Source organism: Eulemur rufifrons, chromosome 6, assembly GCF_041146395.1.
Source record: "Eulemur rufifrons isolate Redbay chromosome 6, OSU_ERuf_1, whole genome shotgun sequence".
NCBI lineage: Eukaryota > Metazoa > Chordata > Mammalia > Primates > Lemuridae > Eulemur > Eulemur rufifrons.
The window spans coordinates 100,201,265-100,220,985 of record NC_090988.1 but is presented as its reverse complement, the minus strand read 5'-3'; the positions used below and the strand labels follow the sequence as shown (position 1 = coordinate 100,220,985).

Sequence of the window (19,721 nt, the reverse complement as noted above, 5' to 3'; positions counted from 1 at the left end):
CAGCGGGCGCACACGTCCCTTGCTGATAAACCCAGCATAAGGCCCCCGATGCGCAGCCTGTAGAGCAGGCATTCTGGACCCAAGTTCCAGCTCTTCCTCCTGCTCAGGAGTCTTGGCTGTGCTGGGTGTGGGCTCTGGTCGCCAGGCTGTGACGCTCTGAGCGAGGCTGGCTGAGGGCTTTTCACTGTGCTTCTAAACAGGCCTGCTCTGGTGGCCAGTGTCTGTGTGGGTGTGTGGCCTCCCTGGATGCCCGCTTTTGTGCCCAGAGACTCTGAGGTCGGTCCTATCTGGCCACGAGCTCAGAGCCTGCTGAGAAGAGATGGGAAGAGGCTGGCGGCGGGCAGCTGGGTGGATGTTTCCAGGTTGCTGGGGCCAGGGCCTGGAGCTCTGCCACCTGTGGCTCAGCCTGGGGGGCGGGCCCAGTGGCTCTAGAGCTGCCGCTTCTGCTTTCTGCAGGACGACGGGCAGAGCAGGGAGAGGATGACCTACTTCCGGAACCTGCCAGATGCTCTGACTTCGCTCCTGGTGCTGCTGACCACCGCCAACAACCCTGATGGTGTGTGGGGGGCGAGGGTGTGTGGGGGGAGGGCACATGGGGGAGGGCACGTGGGGGAAGACGTGTGGGGAAGGCGTGTGGGGAAGGGTTCCGGCCTTCAGCGCCCCTGGCAGAGCTTGCCTGCGTCCCAGCAGGTGGGGATGAAGGGTGGCACTCTCCTTCCCTTCCCTGTTCTTTCTCTTCCCCACTTTCTTCTTTTTCAGCGTCCCTTTTCCTTGTTCCTCTTCTTTCCCACTTGTTTCCTTTTTCTTTCCATTTGCGCCTTTGCTCGCTCTCCGTTTTTCTTCTCTTGGCCTCCTCCTTCCCTCGTCTCCTGACTCCTCTGAGCAGCTACAAGTGATGGGTGTTCCTTCTGTGGTGTCACGTGGCGGTGGCCAGTGGGCTTCCTCTGGTGGCCGGCCAGGCCCAGCCGTGGGGCGCCACGTGGCAGCGTTGCGTGTGAGAGGCCCTGGGGTCTGGGCTGGCTGGGGCGCTTGCTGTGTCGTGTCGCGGTGCTGACGGGTCCGAGGCCGCGCAGGTGCGGGTGTGGCCAGGACGGGGAGGCCGAGGTCGGGCTGGGCTGTGGCCGGGCCACGCTGCCTAGGGCTTTTCCTACTGGGCTCAGGGGTGTCCCTGGCCATAGAGACCTTCCCAGGAGGCAGCCAGGGAGCTTCCTCCCCCAGGGAGCGCTGTGCTGCCGGACACATGTCCTGTGAGTCATGACAAATCCCCGCAGGCAGAGCTGAACCGTCTGTGGGGAGTGTCACAGGGAGGCCAACTGCACCTCTGCGCAGGGACAATCGTCCTTGATAAGGGAGTCTCCATTCCCAGGGCGCGCAGGCAGGGGGTGAGGGTCGGAATGTGGCCGAAGGCCTCGGCGCTCCCCGCGCAGGGCTCGCCTTGCTGCTGAGGGGCAGGTGGTGTCGGGTGGGATGTACAGAGTTGTCAGTGCGATTTCAGCTTCTTGGGTGTGTTCCTTCTCTCAGTGATGATTCCTGCGTATTCCAGGAACCGGGCCTACGCCATCTTCTTCATAGTCTTCACCCTCATAGGTGAGCACGGGCGCGTCTGTGTGGGCCACTCGGCCAGGAGTCTTCCCTGTGACAGGGTCCTGCACGCTCAGTGCGGGTGTGCCCTGCCCCCGACCCCCTGGCTTCACCTCAGCATCCCCCACCCTGTGGCTTCACCTCGGTATCCCCCGACCCCACAGGTTCACCTCAGTGTCCCCCACCTCATTGCTTCCCCTTGGTGTCCCCCACCCCGTAGCGGGGCGGTCTCCTCTGACCGTGTCTTTTTCCTCTGGAAGGAAGCTTGTTTTTGATGAACCTGCTGACGGCCATCATCTACAGTCAGTTCCGTGGCTACCTGATGGTGAGTGAGCCGCCACCCCGCTGGGCCGCGCCCAGAGCTGCCCCTGGAGGTCCAGCAGGGCGTGGCTTGAGCTGACCAGAGGGTGACGCCTCAGCCTCAGTGGCCAGGCTCCCTGTGGGGTGGGAGGCTGGACAGGGTCACTCCCTCTTGTGGAGGAGCCAGAGATACAGGCATGTCGTTCCACAGCCACCCAGGGTCCTCTCCCTGAGCCCCGCCCCTGTAGAGGGAAGTTGCCAGGATTGTGGCCTCCAGTGCTGCTGGCGCCCACCCTCCTGTGGGGATCTGGGCGCCAGCAGCACCCAAATACACAGAGAAGAAACACGTTCCTTGGTGAATCGCACTGTGAGCCGCTGTCGGGCACCAATCCCGGCTGGGCCTGGGTCTGGCTTCCTGCCTGGACTGTCCCTTGGAGTCTCTGTGACCATGCCTGCTGCTGCCCAGGCGCCCTCAGAGGCTGTCCAGGTTCCCCTTTGCCTATTCCCCAGGGGAGGCTGTGTGGCCAGGAGAGGGCCGGGCCAGGCCACTCAGAGCCATTCTCCTTGCAGCAATCTCTCCAGACCTCGCTGTTCCGGAGGCGGCTGGGGACCCGGGCTGCCTACGAAGTCCTCTCCTCCACGTCTGGAGAGGGAGGAGCCTCCCCTCGGGGGTGAGTGCCAGGGCCCTGGGACCTTCTCCTCCCTGAAGAGGTGGGTGCTGCTGCTGCTTTGGGAGTGGGAATGGGGCGTTCTCAGGGACTTCCCAGGCACTGACTGCACCTCGCTTCCTGCTGGCTGGCGCTGGGCTCAATCCTCCGTTTACAGTCACGACACCTGCATGTCCTGGTGCTCTGCGGTTCCTGTAGCTCTTGCCCTGAGTCAATGCATTTATCTTTGGAATCCCCCTGGAGACCCTGGGCTGGTGACGGGCTGAGCGGCTCTGGCCTGCTCTCCGCTCCTGCCTCTGCTCTCCCACACCTCTAAGCTGGTACCTGGGCGTCAGAACCAGTTGTCCACTCTGCTGTCCTGTTTGGAAATGAGGGCAGAGAGCTTGAGAATGTCACTTTGGAAGGTTCCAATCCTGACTGTGGGGCGGCAGTGGAGTCTCGCACAGCAATATGTCCCTCGAAGGCCCGTGGTAGACGAGACGCCCCTTAGCAGAGGTTTGTGTCATGGCCCAGGGCTGCAGAGTGGATTCGTGGTGAGGCTCAGGCCAGGCACCAGGACCCACCCAGGCCTGCGTTCCGAGGGGACTGTGTCACTGGGGCGTGGGTTTTTTTCCTCCACAGAGTTGGGGTGAAACCCCAGAACTTACTAGATGTGCTTCAGAAGGTGCAGCTGAACAGCTTCCACAAGCAGGCCCTCATAGAGGTAGCTGCTTCCCTCGCGCCTGCCCCAGCCTGCTCTGGGCTCGTCCCGGGAGGTCGCGTGGGCCAGCAGTCCCTTTTCAGGCCCGGGGATGTGGTTTCGCATCAGCCTCGGTGTTCACAGCCCTGTTGGGGTGGGGCGGGGCGGCTCACCTGCTCTGGGCCTTGTCACTTCCCGCTGGCCCCGGCCCACCGTGCGTCCCTCCTCTGCAGAAGGTGCGCTCCTACGGAGACGTCCCCCTGTCGGCCAGCGAGTTCCAGAGGATCTTCCACGAGCTTGACAAGACTCTGGTTAAGGAGGTAAGTGGGGGCCGCTGGGGCTGGCCTGGGTTGCCTGCTGAGAGTGGGGCCACGCGGGGTGAGGGAGGGCTTTGCAGGGTCCCTGTCACTGATCACCTGGGGGACTCAGTGACAGGCGCCAGCACTCCCCTGCCCAGGGCTTCCGGCTCCTGGGATGGCAAGTGGGAAAGGAGACCTGTTTGCCTCTTGGAAACTGGGGAGATTTTATTGACCTGATGAAATTCATGAGACCCCAGGAACAGGCCTGATACAGGTTTTCTTCATTTCCATGACAAGCTTTCCTCTTCCTGTGTGTCCTGCCTCAGACACTGGGCCTCTCCAAGGCCTTTGTCTTTTCTCCTTGACACTGATTTGCATAGTCACCAGGTGGGCCTTGGCACTGTCCCAAAGGCCTGGAGTGGCTTCTGAGGGGTGGCGGAGATGTTGGGAAACAGCTGGGTGTTCACAGGCAGTTTGTGGGGCAGCGGAGGGGCTGCCCTTTGAGCTGCTCGGCCTTGAGCGAACCGAGCTGGACCCTGGAATGGGCGTGGGGGTGAAGGGCACAGCCAGACGTTTGTGCCGGCTGCTCCTGCTGGTCTTGTGCCACTGGTGTGACTCGTCTGCTCAGGCTGTGGTGACGAAGCACCACAGACGGGGAGGGGCTGGTGCTTGGACAGCAGACGTTTACTGTCGCGAGGCTGGAAGCGAGGTGGAGGTGCTGCAGGGCTGATGGCTTCTGGGGCCTCTCTCCTTGGTTTGCAGATGGCCACCTTCTCCCTGCGTCCTCACGTGGTCGTCCCTCTGTGTGTGTCCTCACCGCCTGTTTCTGTAAGGACCCCAGTCAGACTGGATTAGCGCCTACCTTAATGATCCCATTTTAACCTAATTGTCTGTTACAAGGCTCTGTCTCAAAGTACAGTCCCATGCTGAGGTCGGGGGTTAGGGCTTCAAGGTACGAATTTTGCGGGGGATGAGATTCAGCCCGTGACAGCTGTCAGCTGCTGCAGGATTTGTTGTTGGCCTCTCTGGCCTCAGGCCTCTGTCAAAGGTGGTTTTCTTATAAACAGGTTTTCTGAAGGTCTTGCCAGACTGGAGCCAGGCCCTGCGGCAGCCTGAGCCTTGGGTGCCACGGGCTTGTCCTCTCATCATTTTGGGGCATCCCTTTTAGAGCAGTGTTCCTCAGAGTGTGGCACCCCACATCCCCCTGGGGGCCCGGGAGCCAGTCATAGTGACACATCAGCAGGTGACGCTGTATTCATGCCTTCAGACCTCTGTGCGGGACAGGGCTGGGCAGTGGGGCCTCAACCTAAAGTTGGCTTGAAGACGATACTAAGAGCATGCTGTCAGATGTAGATTTTGCAGAAACCGTGGAAATGGTCCTTAAATGACAGGAAATTGGGAGACACTGTTTAGATAATGGCTCTTGTCCTAGGGCCAGAGGTTTGCTGGGCTCCGGAGGCAACTCTTAGCAGCTGTCATGGGCCAGGTTTGCTGTGATGCTGTGACACACCTGGGCGGGGAGGAGTTGGACATCATAAAGGGTTCTGGAAAGGCGGTTTTTGCTCCTCAGCGTTTTACTCATTTGTGTCCTCTGGGCCACGTGGGCTCTTCCTGGGAAGTTGCCTGCTGACCTGTAGGAAGCTGCAGAGTCCTGGTTATCCGAACTCGACTCTCCCCCCCGCCCCCCCCCCGCCCCCCCGCCCAGTGTCAGGATTTGAGATCGCCCTACGAGATTGCTTTGGTCCTGGCCCCGCAGAGTGGGCTCATGCCTGGCACAGGGTTCGGGAAGGCCCAAGACACAAGCCATGTCCCTTCTCTGGCCGTGCCTTTCCCAGCCTGGCCGTCTCCTCTGAAGCCTGCGGAATGCTGTCTCTTACCATGGTGCCTGGGGTCTACGGTCCAGAACTGGGGTTTGAGATGGGAGCTTGGGTTGCAGAGGTTTTGGGAGCTATGATATCCTTGCCCTGGTTTTATGACACCCTCTTCCCCCAAAATGCTGAGCGCAGGGGGAGGCAGTACATTTATCCCTGTTTTCCAGGGGCACTGGTTCCAGGACTCCCCACAGATACCCAGATCCTCGGGTGCTCAAGCCCCTTATGTAAAATGCCATCGTATTTGTATATAACCTACACACAACTTCTTGTATGCTTTAAATCGTCTCTAGGTTATGTGTACAAGCTAATACAATGTACACGCTGCGTAAGTAGTTGTTATACTGTAGTGTTTAGGGAATAGTGACGAGAATACAAAGGTCTGTACGTGTTCGGTAGATGCTTTTTTCCCCTGAATGTTCTCGATCTGCAGTGGGTTGAATCCGTGGATGTGGAACCCATGGACGTGAAGGGCCGACGGGATTTCATTGTGAAAGGCAGATGCTTCCAGGATTGCTAACATTTGAGGCGGGCCGCGGTTTTGGGATCACTCCTCCGGGGAGGTGCTCTCTGGGCAGGCCGAGGTCACGGGCACTCGAGCCCTTTAGGGAGCCTCCTGTGTGGTCAGTGCCTCCCAGCAGCCTCTGCCAGCTTCTGCAAGAGGTCTCTTCTTTTTATGAGAAGCTTTTTGGGTTAAAAATGGAGTATTCATTATAGATAACAGAGCAAAATGGAAAAAGCCACCATCCTGTCCCTGTTACCCTGAGACAACACAGCAACTACAATCCTATCAAGGTTTATTTCTTAATTACACAAGAGGGTCTCGAGGGTGGGTGCCGGGTGGAGAAAGCGCTGGTCTCGCGAGCGTGTCCAGGTTGGCAGCTGTTGCCGGAGGGCCCCCCCGCCTTGCCCCCGCTCACGGTGCACGCGTGTGCTCGCTCTGCGCTGCGTGTGTGCGTGGCTCGAGGGCACTGTTCATATGTTTTTTCACACAGCGTTTTTCATGGGTGGACAGTTCACATACATTTAAGATAACTCCATCGTATCACAGCATGGTTTACATATACTCAGTGCACATTCCGGTTATTTCCGCCTCTCTTCTGATGTCATAGAGACCACTGTGTATCAAACTATTCCTGCTTGGAATTGTTTCCTTAGGCTGGATAGACTAGGATGGGAGTTAAGGTAGGGAAATGTTGAATCCCAGGGTAGGAGGGCACTTGGGTTTCTGAGCACGTGTGTTCCCTGCCCAGCACCCGCCGAGGCCCGAGTACCAGTCTCCGTTTCTGCAGAGCGCCCAGTTCTTCTTTGGCCACTACTACTTTGACTACCTGGGGAACTTCGTTGCCCTGGGAAACGTTGTGTCCATTTGCGTGAGTTTGCCTTGTGTTGGTGTTGGGGGGGAGCCCTATTTCTTAGCCCCCTTGCTTTCATACCTGCTCTTCCTCCCCCGCCCAGCGCAGTTCTGGGCCTGCTTGGTGAGCCGCACCCCCACTTCTGGCTTTTCAGGTGTTCCTGGTGCTGGATGCGGACGTGCTGCCCGGTGACCGGGATGACTTCATCCTGGGGGTAAGCTCTGAGGTCGCTCCCTGGTCAGACTGTGAGCTCTGCCAGGGTCCAGGGGAGTCAGAGCAGCAAGAGAGCATGGCCTCCCTGCCTGGGGCTCTGGGTCTAGCGGGAGGCAGGGCTGGTGCAGAGCAAACATCCCGTCATGGGGGCATGGGCGTGGAGGGCAGGAGAGGATGTGCCCGGAGGAGGCTGGGCCGGGGGAGGCTGGGCCGGGGGAGGCTGGTGCAGGCAGAGGCGATGTGGCCTGGGGGGAGGGCCCTGCCCAGCTGAGTGACGGAAGACTGATGGCTGCGTGATGGATGGCCACCTGGGCTGAGGCTGGGCATGGCCAGTAGTACTGGGACCCGACGCTGGGCACCTCTTCTGCCCCTTTCAGATTCTCAACTGCGTATTCATCCTGTACTACCTGCTGGAGATGCTGCTCAAGGTCTTTGCTCTGGGCCTGTGGGGCTACCTGTCCTACCCCAGCAACGTGTTTGACGGGCTCCTCACCACAGTCCTGCTGGTAAAGTGGGGAGTGGCCGAGGCCCGGCCCCTCCTGGGTGGGCGGCGTGAGCCCCGCCTGTGGCTTTGTACTGTGTTCTGTCTCAGGCGTCCCTGGAGGACCAGAGGGCCTCCTGCCTCCAGTGACAAGGGGGCTGGCTTCCTCCCAGGCCAACTACTTGGTGGGTGGCCGGTGGGGGCTGCAGGAGCCTGGATTTCCGCTGCCTGTGTGCGTCATGGGGGCAGGCTGCCACCCTGACCCCCGAGGGAGGCCCGGAAGGACCCGCAGCCCTTGCCAGTTAATCCCACCCCCAGCACGGCCTCTAATGCCACTGATTCACGATGTGACCTCTGCGTGGGTGGACTGAGGGGCTGGGAGGTCACAGACACCCAGGATGTCCTCGGGAAAGTTACACTTCCTCTCCCCAGACACTGTGGGAGTGAGGGTGTGTGTCACAGTAGTGATGCCAGAGCGACATTTACTCGTGTTTGGTCAGAGTGAGTGCAGAATTTGCGGAGGGCTTCTCGGTCCATCCTTGACTAAGTAGCTTCTCCGCTCTGCCCTTGCTGTGCACGGGCCCTGAGCCTGGGGTTTCCAGCTGAAGAAGTCCTCATATCTGGAACCAACCCACAGGGACAAGGACCAAGCTCTGATTTCTCCCCAAAATCCCCTTTTGGGGAGAACATGTTAGACACGAGCTTTATTATTCATTTAAGACCCACCCAGATTAGCGTTGCTGTAGCGATGCCTTCTTCTCTTTTGTAATTAAAGGTTTTGGAGATCTCAACTCTGGCTGTGTACCGATTCCCACACCCAGGCTGGTATGTGACTGGGGAGAACCGAGGGACGCTACAGCAAACAGCGCCCCTGCCTAGCCCCTGGGGGGGTCTCAGCTGCCCCCCAGGAGGTCCGGGCCTGCTTGCTTGGGCTGCTCTGACTCTAGGGCCGTTGCTGGGCTAATGCTGCCTGGCTGAGGGTCGTGTGGGGGCGGAGCCCTGCTCATCGCTCCTGGGACGCTCTTCAGAACGCTGCCCCCCTGTGGCTGTGGGGAAGCAGTTGTGTTTCCCTCGAGGCGCCTTCTAGAGCGACAGTGGGCTCCCCTCCCAGCTCCGTGATACCACATGTGGCCCCAGCTGTGTGGGAGGCTGGAAGCAGAGACATCCCAGGCTCAGGTCTGCGGGGCTTGTGATCTCTGGGGTGGAGCTGGGCCCCTCCCCTGGCAGGAAGGCCCCTGTGTAAGCTCCGCCCAGCAGTGTGACCTCGGGCGTCAGTTTTTATCCTCCTTAAAGTTGCAGCAGCGAGAGGCTTGGGGCGTGATGAGCTCTTACAATGCCCTCGGAGCCCCACTGCCCCTGGTTCTGGCCAGGTAGAGAGACACCTGGGCAGTGACTCTAGGGAGCCTCGTGGCATGGCAGGGTGCAGGCCTGCTGCCGGGGCCTCTGTCAGCGAGGCTGCTGTGCCCCAGGAGTGTGACAGCCATCGGGTGGCGCTGAGATGTTCCAGCGATGAAACAGGAAGAGGGTGGCACGGCCCCAGCAGCGCGTGTGGTCAGCTGGGCGCTGTTGGTGTCTCTGTGTGCTGCTTCCAACTTACCCGCGCCACTGTCCAGGGAGCAGCTGGAGTCGCCTGAGTGGGGAGTGGGCTTGAAAGACCCTCACTGTGCAGCCACCTCTCCGGGAAACCCGCCAGGACTTAGGAAGATGGGCAGTGATGCCACACGGTTTCGTATCACAGGCTGGTGTCGCCTTGCCTCTAATGTGCCATGAATGCCCCTGTTGCACTTGTGTCTGCGTCCTCACCCTGGGAATCGTGGGGGTGACACTCTGGGTGAGAATGGGTTTCAGTTTAAATAGAAATGAAAGAACAGAAAAGCCATGAGGGATGCTGGGGGGGGGGGCGCCACAGGGGAGGGACAGGGTCGGAGGGCAGGGTCACGGGACAGGAGACAGGGTCTGGGGACAGGGCACAGGGTCAGGGAATGAGGTCAGGGGCCAGGCTCACAGGACAGGACATGGGGTCTGGGGACAGAGGATGAGGTCAGGGTCACAGGATAGAAGATGAGGTCTGGGGACAGAGGTTGGGGGCAGGGGATGAGGTCAGAGGTCCGGGTCATGGCACAGGAGATGGGAGATGGGGTCAGGGACATGGTTTTGCCCAGTTCAGCTGGGACCTGGCCAGTCCCAGCATCTGGAACCTCAGCGTTCTCCTGTGTAGACGGGGGGTCTGCCAGCCATGTGCTGCCGTGAGGGCCAGGCTGGAAGGTGTTGCCGTGACCAGGGCTGCCCTGGGCGGCAGGCGTGCACAGGAGCAGTGAGTGGCCCAGGCTCTGCCCTCTTGCCGTGTTGGGGCTTTTCTGCTCCGTGTCGGCCACAGGTGCGCTCCCTGTGCCTTGTCCTTGGGACTTCGTGTGTCCCTGTCTTTTCCTTGTGGGCATCCTGAGCTTCTCCCAACCTGTCTCCCGTGTGTCTCTCTCCAGGAGGCCACAGATGCAGGGCCTGCTGTCGCTGTGGGACATGGCCCGGCTGCTGAACATGCTCATCGTGTTCCGGTTCCTGCGCATCATCCCAAACATGAAGGTGGGCAGGCGTGTCTGACCCTGGCCCTCGCCCTGTGTGGTTCCAGCTGTTGTACTGCTCCAGTGGGCGGGCCCGGGGCGGCGGGAGACTGAGGACCGTCCCCACCACCTTGGGCCCTCTGGTGCACCCTCAGCTCTGCCGCGTCCTGCAATGCTGGGTGAGCAGTGCGAGGGTCCAGCCCCACGTGGCTGGGAGAGGAGGCCAGGGCTAGTGGGGCGTGGTGGCCCGACGCCCTTGGCCAGTGACAGGAGTAGCTGCGTGCTGCTTGGGCCCTGGCACCTTTTAAATAGCAGTGTTCTCAGGTCTTCTCAGGTTTCCAGAAAGGCCTTTGTCATAGGCTTCTAGGCATTAGTAATGAGGGGCAAAGGTACAGTTGGCCAAGGTGCTCACTTCTGGGGCCTCCTGATGTACAGGTGTGTCATGGCCATCTCCGAGCCTCGGTTTCTCTTAGTGAACTTTGTCTTTTTTTTTTTTTTTTTTTTTTGAGACAGAGTTTCACTCTGTTGCCCAGGCTAGAGTGAGTGCCGTGGCGTCAGCCTAGCTCACAGCAACCTCAAACTCCTGAGCTCAAGGGATCCTCCTGTCTCAGCCTCCCGAGTAGCTGGGACTACAGGCATGCACCACCATGCCCGGCTAATTTTTTGTATATATATATTTTAGTTGTCCATATAATTTCTTTCTATTTTTTTAGTAGAGATGGGGTCTCGCTCTTGCTCAGGCTGGTCTCGAACTCCTGAGCTCAAACGATCCGCCCACCTCGGCCTCCCAGAGAGCTAGGATTACAGGCGTGAGCCACCGCGCCCGGCCTGTCTCTTAGTGAACTTTGAAGGGTGGTCAGGTGTCCCCCTCCTGGCATGGGGCAGGCTTTGCTGCTTCTGTCTCTGTTTTCCTAAGAATTTGTCAGGAACAAGAAAGACCTCTCTTCTGAGTGTCCAGGTCCTTCCTCTGTCCACGTGCAGCCTTCTGCTGAGCTGTGTCCCTGTCACCTGTGCGTCACCATTAGCCCAGCAGTGTTTCCCATGGGAAGGCGGCTCTGGGGTCCTGAGCACAAATGAGGGGCCTTCATAACACATGCACACGTGTGCACATGCAGTCACACACAATTACGCAACCACACCCGGTCACACACGTGATCACACACCTGCACACACAACCACACAGGCAAGCCTGGTCACACATAATTACACATACACAATCATGCATGCATATGACATATGCCACCACACAGACACATGTATACATATATACACTTACATAGCCATATGCACAAATAATCCTATACATGTACACACAAACTCGTGCATGTATAAGACATATCATATGTGTGTAAATATACAGTAAGTCCTCACGTAACATCTTCAATACATTCTTGGAAACTGACTCTAAGCCAAATGACACATGAGACCAGTTTTTTTTTTTTTTTTTGAGATAGAGTCTCTCTCTGTTGCCCGGGCTAGAGTGCCGTGGCGTCAGCCTAGCTCACAGCAACCTCAAACTCCTGGGCTCAAGCGATCCTCCTGCCTCAGCCTCCCAAGTAGCTGGGACTACAGGCATGCGCCACCATGCCTGGCTAATTTTTTCTATATATATATTTTTAGTTGTCCATATAATTTCTTTCTATTTTCAGTAGAGACGGGGTCTCGCTCTTGCTCAGGCTGATCTCGAATTCCTGAGCTCAAACAATCCGCCCGCCTCAGCCTCCCAGAGTGCGAGGATTACAGGCGTGAGCCACTTCGTCTGGGCCTTTTTTTTCCTTTCATCAACATAATGTGCCAGGCGTGGTGGCTCCCGCCTGTCACCCTAGGACTCTGGGAGTGCTGGGGCGGATGGCTTGAGCCCGGGAGTTTGAGGCTCCTGTGAGCTAGGCTGACGCTGCAGCTCTCTACCCTGGGCAACAGAGCAAGACTGTCTCAAAAAAAAAAAAAAAACCAAAAAAACACAACATTATAATGAAGCGATGTTGAAGGAAATGATATTATTGGAGGACCTGCTCTGTGTCTTTTCGTTTAAAGTCACAGTTTCCAAGAACCTGCCGACGTTGCGTGAGGACTTACTGTGCACACACAGACACGTGCACGTGTGTCAGGCACATGGCTACATGCACACGTATGCACATTGGTACTTAGCGTTCCACCTGCTCGTTGGGCTCTAGTGTCCTATTCAGGTACAGCAGGTGGGAGATGGGGCTTATTTGAAGCCTTTCTCAGGGTCGGGTTGTGTGTGGGCCGAGCGACCCTTTGCAGCTGGCTCTCTGAGGCCCCCTTGTCCGAGTCAGTGCCACCTCTAGGCCACAGAGGGGCTCACCTGCCCTCAGGGTCTGCAGGCAGGTGTGGTCTGAGGTCCCGGGTGGGAGGGCTTCACCGAGGGCCGTGGCACTCGGCACTCACAGGAGGCAGCTGGGTGGAGCGTGTGGGCAGACGTGTGTGGGCCGTGAGGATGTGAACGCGTGTGTGCGTACAGGTGTGTGTGGGCGGCTGCAGACACAGGTGTATGGGTTGATGGTAATTTACCTGTCCTGGGGGTGGGCAGGGACTCCCCGCCCTCCCCTTGCCCCTCTCCCCCCGAGTGGGGCTGAGAGGAGGAAGGGCTTACTTTGTTCTTGTCCTTAGCCGATGGCTGTGGTGGCCAGTACCGTCTTGGGCCTGGTGCAGAACATGCGGGCGTTTGGCGGAATCCTGGTGGTGAGTCCCCGGTGGTGCTGGTGGCAGGGGCAGGGGCAGGTGCTCCCGGGAGGCTGGCTCGCTGCTCCGTGGCGGTGTCCCTGTGTGGGCAGGAAGCCAGAGTCGCTCCCTTCGGTTCTAGAGCAAGGGGCTGAGGCCGGTGTGGCTGGGGCCCTGGGCAGCCGCGCTTCCCTTCCCTGCCGGAGAGGCTTTGGTGGCTCTGGAATTCCTCAGGTTTTCCACACTGTGAGTCGCTTTGAGAAACTAACGAAACAAAATTTAAGAGATGCGAGAGTTTGCCTCCCAGGGACCCTCAGAGCCCCCTAAACCGCAGGCGGAGGTTTGGGTCCCCAGCCCTTTCTCAGAGGGGATTCAGGGACTCATGGCTCTGTTTGCAGCAGAACCCGTGGCCCGTCTCCGCCCGCCCCAGAGCCGCTGGGCAGCTCTGCCTGTGGCCGAGCTCAGGCAGGAGGGGCCGTGACCAGGCAGGCCCAGCACTGCTCTGCGCCAGGTGACAGGAATTCCTGCTGCGAGAAGTCCTGTTGCAGTGGGGCTGTTGTCATTTTATTCTGACTTCCACGGGGTGGCACTCACATGGGCGGGAAGGACACCCCCGGGGAGCCGCCTGGTGCTCTGGGCCTGGGCTACACGTGCCGGCTGCACCTCAGGAAATAGACTCTTGCGTCAGGCGCCCTCTGCCCAGACCCCTGACTTGCCAGTGGAGGAAGCTGAGGCCCAGAGAGAGGACCAGGTTAGCCCAGGCCATGTGCCCCTCCGCTCCCCGCTGCCTGCTGGGACACACCAGGACAGGTCTAGGGGCAGGCCGGCAGCTGTCTTTTAACCGTGGCCACCGGGCTGCCTGGAGCAGAGCCCCGGATTCCCTGGGGAGCTTTGTGAACCCCCCGCCTCAGGCGCACTGGTGTCTGCGGACTCCCCGGCCTGGGGGCCCCGCTGTGTGTGTGTGAGGCGGCAGTGTCCATGGCGGGGGCAGCAGCCAGGCTGGGAGCCTCCACGCCTTGGCAGGCGGTAGCCTGGCTTTGCGGTTCCAGCCCAGGGTGGCGGGGCCTGTGCGCCATGGGTGGGCTGACTGGCCCTCGGCCCCTGCCTCCCTAGGTGGTCTACTACGTGTTTGCCATCATCGGGATCAACTTGTTTCGTGGTGTTATTGTGGCTCCTCCTGGAAATAGCAGGTGAGGTGGGATCTCAGGGTGCCACGGGGAGCGTCTCTGGGGCACCAGGGTGAGTGGAGGTCTCAGTGGTTCCTTCAGCTTCTCGGAGGGGAGCCGTGGCCTCCTGCTTCCTCATCTCCCACCCCACGGCCCCCTCTCCTCGGAACCCTCCCTGGGGTCCGTGGGACATGCTTCCCACGGCCTGCTCAGAGCAGCACCCCCTGGACCCCTCTGTGGACCTTCAGGCCAGGATGGGCACACTGGTTGGGGGGGTTGAAGTGCCAGAGAACCTAGAGCCCGAAATCTGCCCCTGCCCCGCTGGGGTGTGCAGGGCCCTGGACCCCCCCTGACCCAGGTGTGCCCTGTCCACCAGCCTGGCCCCTGCCAATGGCTCGGCGCCCTGCGGGAGCTTCGAGCAGCTGGAGTACTGGGCCAACAACTTCGATGACTTTGCTGTGAGTCCTGCACCCTGCCCCAGACCTCTGCTCCCCCAGGCCCCCCTCCTGCCCCCGGCACCTGTTGGACCCTCCGGGACCTCAGTCTGCTGCCCCCGCAGGCCGCCCTGATCACACTGTGGAACGTGATGGTGGTGAACAACTGGCAGGTGTTCCTGGATGCGTATCAGCGCTACTCGGGCCCGTGAGTCCCTGTCCCCGACAGCGTGGATCAGAGCGAAGACGGGGGGCTCCCTCCCCTCCTGGTGTGGCGCAGGCAGTGGGGCCTTGCCAGGAAAGCCTGCCAGTACGGCCCCCGGCTGGCCTTGTCCCTTCCCCGACCCCAGCGCTGGCTGACGACTAGGCTTACACCTCCTGGGGGCAGTTGTGTCTGGCTGGGGAATCTGGTAGGGTGGGGAAGCCCCGGACAGCTCAGGCCAGCCCCAGTGGATGGTCGTGGGTTTGAGTCCCAGCCCCACCGCCTGCTGTCCGCGCTACCTGAGCCACTTGCTTGACGTTTTTGAGCTGTGGTTGGATCACCTCTGAAGTGGACGTGGTCATATGCTCTACGCCTGTGGTCCCCAACCCCTGGCCTGTGGCCCAGTACAAGTCTGTGGCCTGTTAGGAAATGGGCCACGATCGCTGCCTGAGCTCTGCACCCCTCCCCCATGATGTCCCACTGCCCATCCCTGGTCCGTGGAAAAATTGCTTTCCATGAAACCATGTCTGGTGCCAAAAAGGGTGAGGACCGTTGCTCTACGTCACGGAGTCCCCCGGCGAGATTCAGTGAGAGCTGTCTCGGCCATGCGTCGTTGTGTTTGAGTGATCTCACTCTGTTTATGGCGGGTCTGGGTGGGCCTCTTTTTTCTCTGCAGGTGGTCCAAGATCTATTTTGTGTCGTGGTGGCTGGTGTCATCTGTCATCTGGGTCAATCTGTTCCTGGCTCTGATTTTGGAGGTATCAGAACCCCCGCGCAGGCTGTGCTAGCAGTGGGGGAGAAGCTTTGATGGGAGAGTCCCTGCTGGGCCGGGGCTCAGCTGGGGGTCAGCACTGCTTGCCCTGGCTGCTGGGGTCCCGAGGGACGCCCCTGGCATTGGGCCTGTGGGGATTCTCAGGCCCCCAGGGCTGCAGCTGAGGGAGGGACTCGAGTGTCTGGCCCTGGCAGGTGCTGGCAGCCCCACGGGGCCTGCATCCAGGATGAGCTGCTCGGCCCCCGCAGTGGACGCCAGGCCCACCCTGGAGGGGGTGGGGAGGGGACGGGGAGGGGCAAGGCTGCTGTCACTCAGGGCCCACACTCATGGGCCCCTTCGCTCCCTCCTGCTTCCCAGAATTTCCTTCATAAGTGGGACCCCCAAAGTCACCTACAGCCCCTTGCTGGGACCGAGGAAGCCACCTACCAGATGTCCGTGGAGCTCATGTTCAGGTGTGTGGGTGGGGAACGTGCTTCCTTGTGGCCTCCTGGGGCAGGAAGCCAAGAGCTGGGGGTGGGCAGGAGGTGGCAGGCCCTCTGATGGCCACCCTCCCCATCCACCCTGTCACCTGGCTTCCTGCCCGTGCTGCAGGTGAGCAGGCGAGAGAAGCAGGTGAGAGAAGAGTGGGGTCAGGGTCGGGCTGCTGCCTCTGCCCTGCTCTCAGAGGGAGCGCCCTTGAGGAAGCTTCCTTCAGGTTCTGTTAGTCTCCAGGTCATCCTGTTGGATGTAAACAGGTGGCCCGAGGAAACTGCAGCCCTCTCAAGCTTTGAGATTGTTCCTCTACTAGTACAGAAAAGTGACTGGCCACCCGGAGGCCGCCCTGCCATGGGGCCTCTGTTCCTTCCGTGGGGGTTTGCCATGTCACTGTAGCCGATTTCCACACAGTCCTGCCGGCCAGCGTGGAGAGGTGCCTTCTGGGCTTTGAAGATGCCGTGTAAACCTTTCTAATGTCTGTATCCATCCTGAAGCTGGGTCTGAGTCCCTGTGTCCCCACGTCCTTGTCACACTCACTTTTGCACGTGTCTCTGATGATCTCCAGGGAGAACCTCCTCCATGGGGCACTTGGGAGGCTTTCTGATAAGTTCTGCTCACTCGTCCTTCTGAACGTGCCCAGGGTCTGTCTGCAGAGGCCTGTTAACCCCCTCCGCCCCGCCCCCACAGGGACATCCTGGAGGAGCCCAAGGAGGAGGAGCTGACGGAGAGGCTGAGCCGTCACCCGTACCTGCAGCTGTGCAGGTGACATCCGGGTTGCCTTCCCGGGTGGGTGCAGGAGAGAGATGCTGGCCTACGGCAGGTGCTGGTCACGGAGGAGGTGGCCGGGCTGTGGCCAAGCAGGAAGAGACCTTTCCTTTGACCACTTCGCTGGGAACCGGCAGAGCCTGGGGACCAGGAACCAAGTCCTTCGTGTGCCGCCCAACAGAACCTCTACGGAACAGCCGCTGGCGCTTCAGGGCAGAGTCACGCCATGCCGCTTTCTTCTATAAGCTGCTTCAGTGACACTGTCACTTTTTTAAACAAGCAAAGAGGTGACTGTACAGGGACCTTTAAGACAGTTTGGAAAGCAAGAAGCAGTGGCCTTCCCCCTGTGCCCTGTGGCTTCTGTGGTGCCTTTGCTGCTGGTGGCCTTCAGGGACCAAAGGCCCACCCGGGGCCTGCACAGGTTAACCAGCAGATTTCCAGGACATTAAGGTTGGGATGCTGGTGGTTTTACACGAAGAGAATGTTGACTGTGTCTTACTTAATGGCTTGTATGAATGTGATTGGGTGTGTTTCTTTAGGGGTCAGAATAATAATTTTCATCAATAAGTTATATAAAGAACGGGATTGTTATTCTTACTTTAACATGACTGTGGTCCTACTTCTCTGGAGCAGGGTTGCTGGATAAGGTTGGTCGGGTTGTGTACTGCACAAGGGCACCTGGCTATGAGGGTGTCTACCTGCAGTGAGAAGTGCCTTTTCTAGTTGGCACAAAAGCATGTATAAGCCAGTGGTGGCCGTCCACTTTGTGTGTCCTTGGTGTGTGACAGAGGGGGTCTGGGGTGGGGTGGTGGGGAGAGTGAGCAGAGTGTGGAAAGCCACATTGTCACTTGATCCATGCTAGATTGGATTGACAGTTGGTTTCCTCAAGTGCCAACGCGAGTGATTGGCATCATAGTTCGCGGAGCTGTCTGTTGAGCAGGAGTGGAATTTTCATGAAAAGGCATGTCGGGGCAGCCGAGTGTGGTCTGCGGGGGGCACCGAGGGGAAGCGAGGGCTCGGGTGCGGACTCCTGTAGGCTGTGGCCTCCTGTCTTTTCCAGCTTCTCTGGGAAAAGGGAGTTGAGGAAAGTTTAACTAAAAACAACTTCTAAAATGTCACGAAGCCCCAGGGCTCGGGTGCTGTGAATCCTGGGTGCTGTATGTACCGGTGCACACGGTAGCTTCTGACTGAGCCCGAGGCTGGTCTGGCACCCCCGGGCGCTTACCTGACCGCTCATGTTTGGGGTTCCCGTGGGGGCTGTGAGACGCTGCAGGCTGCCTCTCCGGAAGGCTCGGGTCGGGCCGGCCTCAGGGAGCAGCAGGTTGGACGTCCACACCCAGCTCGCCTCGGCGGACGCTTCTCTCTGGGTCAGGGTGGGGACCCACCTTCCTTGCTGCCGTTAGCACCGGCTGTGTTCCCATGGCCCCCACCCCCTTTCTGCTGGGGGTCGGGTGCCATCTAGTGGTGGGATGGGGTTCGGTGGCCTTATTTTTAATGCGAGGCGGACCCTGACACCCAGAAATAGCTCAGGGAGACAGTGCTTTCTCTGGGCGAGCTCCCCTCCCGGCCGGTGCCTGTGCAGCCTCTCACCAGCGCGGGGGGCCGGGTTGGGCACCGGCGGGCTGCTTCCGCCCGATATTCTCCTGGGCACGGAGCCCCCGCCTCTTGGTGCCAGCTGGGGGCGGGTGGGGGCGTAGTGACAAAGTTGCTGTGACTGAGACGGGGGAGAGCAGCAAGTCGAAGGTGAAGGTCTTGAGTTCGTTTTTGCTCATGTTTAATAATAACAATGACGATGACATGGAAACAACGAAGTCGGAGGACGGCTGCCAGTGCGCTAAGAATAACTTCTCCTGAGTCACTTGCCGGTGGCTTGCAGTTCTGTGCCCTCCTCCCTCGGTGCTTTGGGGAGGTGTCCAACAAACGGGACACCCTGCCGCAGAAGCACAGGCCATGGAAACCGGGGCGGGGACGTGGATGGGCTGCCGCCCTCTGAGGCTCAGGCCCCGCCAGGCTCCGTGCTGGGAGCGTCGGTTCTGCAGCCCGCGCGGCTTTGCGAGTCCGGCTGCCCGCACGGCTGCTCACCTTCCTGCTGAAGATGAGCCAGTGACTTTAGAGATTGGCTCCCAAACTGGGTTTGTGGGAGGTTTCCTCCCGTGATCAGGTCGCGGTTCTGCCCTTTTGCCAGGAATGTCACAGAAGGGGCGCTGTGTCCTGCCGGGTGGCGTGTTCCGCCTTTCCACGCTGGCGCCCACTCCGCCGCTTGCTCAGGCGCCAGCCTCTGCTCTGCCCGGGGCCGCCCTCCCAGTGGGGCGCGGGAGGTGCTGAGAAGCTGTGTGAGCGTCCCGTTCCTCGTCACACCGTCTTGTCTTCTGTTTTCCTCTCCACCCACTTCCCGTCTTGCGTCCGTCTGTGTGGATCCATGGGGACAGACCCACTGTGTTTGCCCCGGTGCTCAGGCTGTCCCTACGTGCCAGGGGCGGCTCCTCACCTAGTGTCTGTGTCCTGCTGCTGTGAGCCTGCCGTTCTGCCGGTGTTTCTGTACTTCCTGGCGCAAAAAGATATTCAGGGCTCATTTTATTCCTTCCTTGCCGCACTCCCTCCATTCACTGGGATGAGCCGCTTCTGGGAGCCGCGTCCCTTCTGTAAATGGAGAATAGCATCTGGGAACCAACCTGTGGGCGTGAAGCGTCCCTGTGGCTGCTGGGCTGTTGCTGTGTGCAGGTGCCGGCAGTGGACGGAGCTGGGGTGAGACACGCGTGTACACGCCTCTCTCTCACGTCTGTCGGCAGCTGTGAGCTTACACCAATCCCTCCGCTCAGTCAACGGCACCGGGTACCGTCCCGCTCTCTCTCCAGTGAGGCTCTTTCTCTGAATGGTTCTCATTCTCCTTAAGCTACCGTTTGATCAGTTTCCCTGTGGATAGTCAGTCTCCTATCGCCCTGAGATACCGTGCTTACCCGACTTGGGCTCTGACCCCCACACTGAGACGCCCCTCTGCATAGACGCCTCCTACCAAAGCCTCCAGGAAACGGCTTTCCAACGGGAGAAGTTACTGTTTTAAAATTAGGAACAGAAAAACCTACATTCTACTGGAGCTCCTCGTCAGCTCATTAGGGCTAAGTAAGCAAGTAGATAAGTGAGTAGGAATAGCATTAGAAGAAATGTACCACTTTATTCACAATGGGATTGTCTATGCAGAAAATTCAACAATGACAGAAAGA

At 59.4% G+C, this 19,721-nt stretch overlaps 1 protein-coding gene across 1 annotated transcript in view; it reads left to right on the top strand.

Annotated features, from left to right (window-relative positions):
• TPCN2 (two pore segment channel 2) overlaps window positions 1-17,083 on the top strand; it is a 30,464-nt gene extending 13,381 nt beyond the window's left edge. The window contains exons 8-25 of the mRNA XM_069471722.1: window positions 457-556; window positions 1,522-1,587; window positions 1,842-1,906; window positions 2,452-2,552; window positions 3,171-3,252; window positions 3,462-3,548; window positions 6,652-6,771; window positions 6,908-6,967; window positions 7,344-7,472; window positions 8,223-8,272; window positions 9,928-10,027; window positions 12,637-12,708; window positions 13,801-13,877; window positions 14,230-14,311; window positions 14,413-14,495; window positions 15,166-15,247; window positions 15,619-15,713; window positions 16,423-17,083. Of these exons, the coding sequence (XP_069327823.1) occupies window positions 457-556; window positions 1,522-1,587; window positions 1,842-1,906; window positions 2,452-2,552; window positions 3,171-3,252; window positions 3,462-3,548; window positions 6,652-6,771; window positions 6,908-6,967; window positions 7,344-7,472; window positions 8,223-8,272; window positions 9,928-10,027; window positions 12,637-12,708; window positions 13,801-13,877; window positions 14,230-14,311; window positions 14,413-14,495; window positions 15,166-15,247; window positions 15,619-15,713; window positions 16,423-16,501 (1,530 nt within the window). The 3' untranslated portion in view covers window positions 16,502-17,083. The remainder of the gene's footprint in view (window positions 1-456; window positions 557-1,521; window positions 1,588-1,841; window positions 1,907-2,451; window positions 2,553-3,170; window positions 3,253-3,461; window positions 3,549-6,651; window positions 6,772-6,907; window positions 6,968-7,343; window positions 7,473-8,222; window positions 8,273-9,927; window positions 10,028-12,636; window positions 12,709-13,800; window positions 13,878-14,229; window positions 14,312-14,412; window positions 14,496-15,165; window positions 15,248-15,618; window positions 15,714-16,422) is intronic.
• Window positions 17,084-19,721: the final 2,638 nt, after the last annotated feature.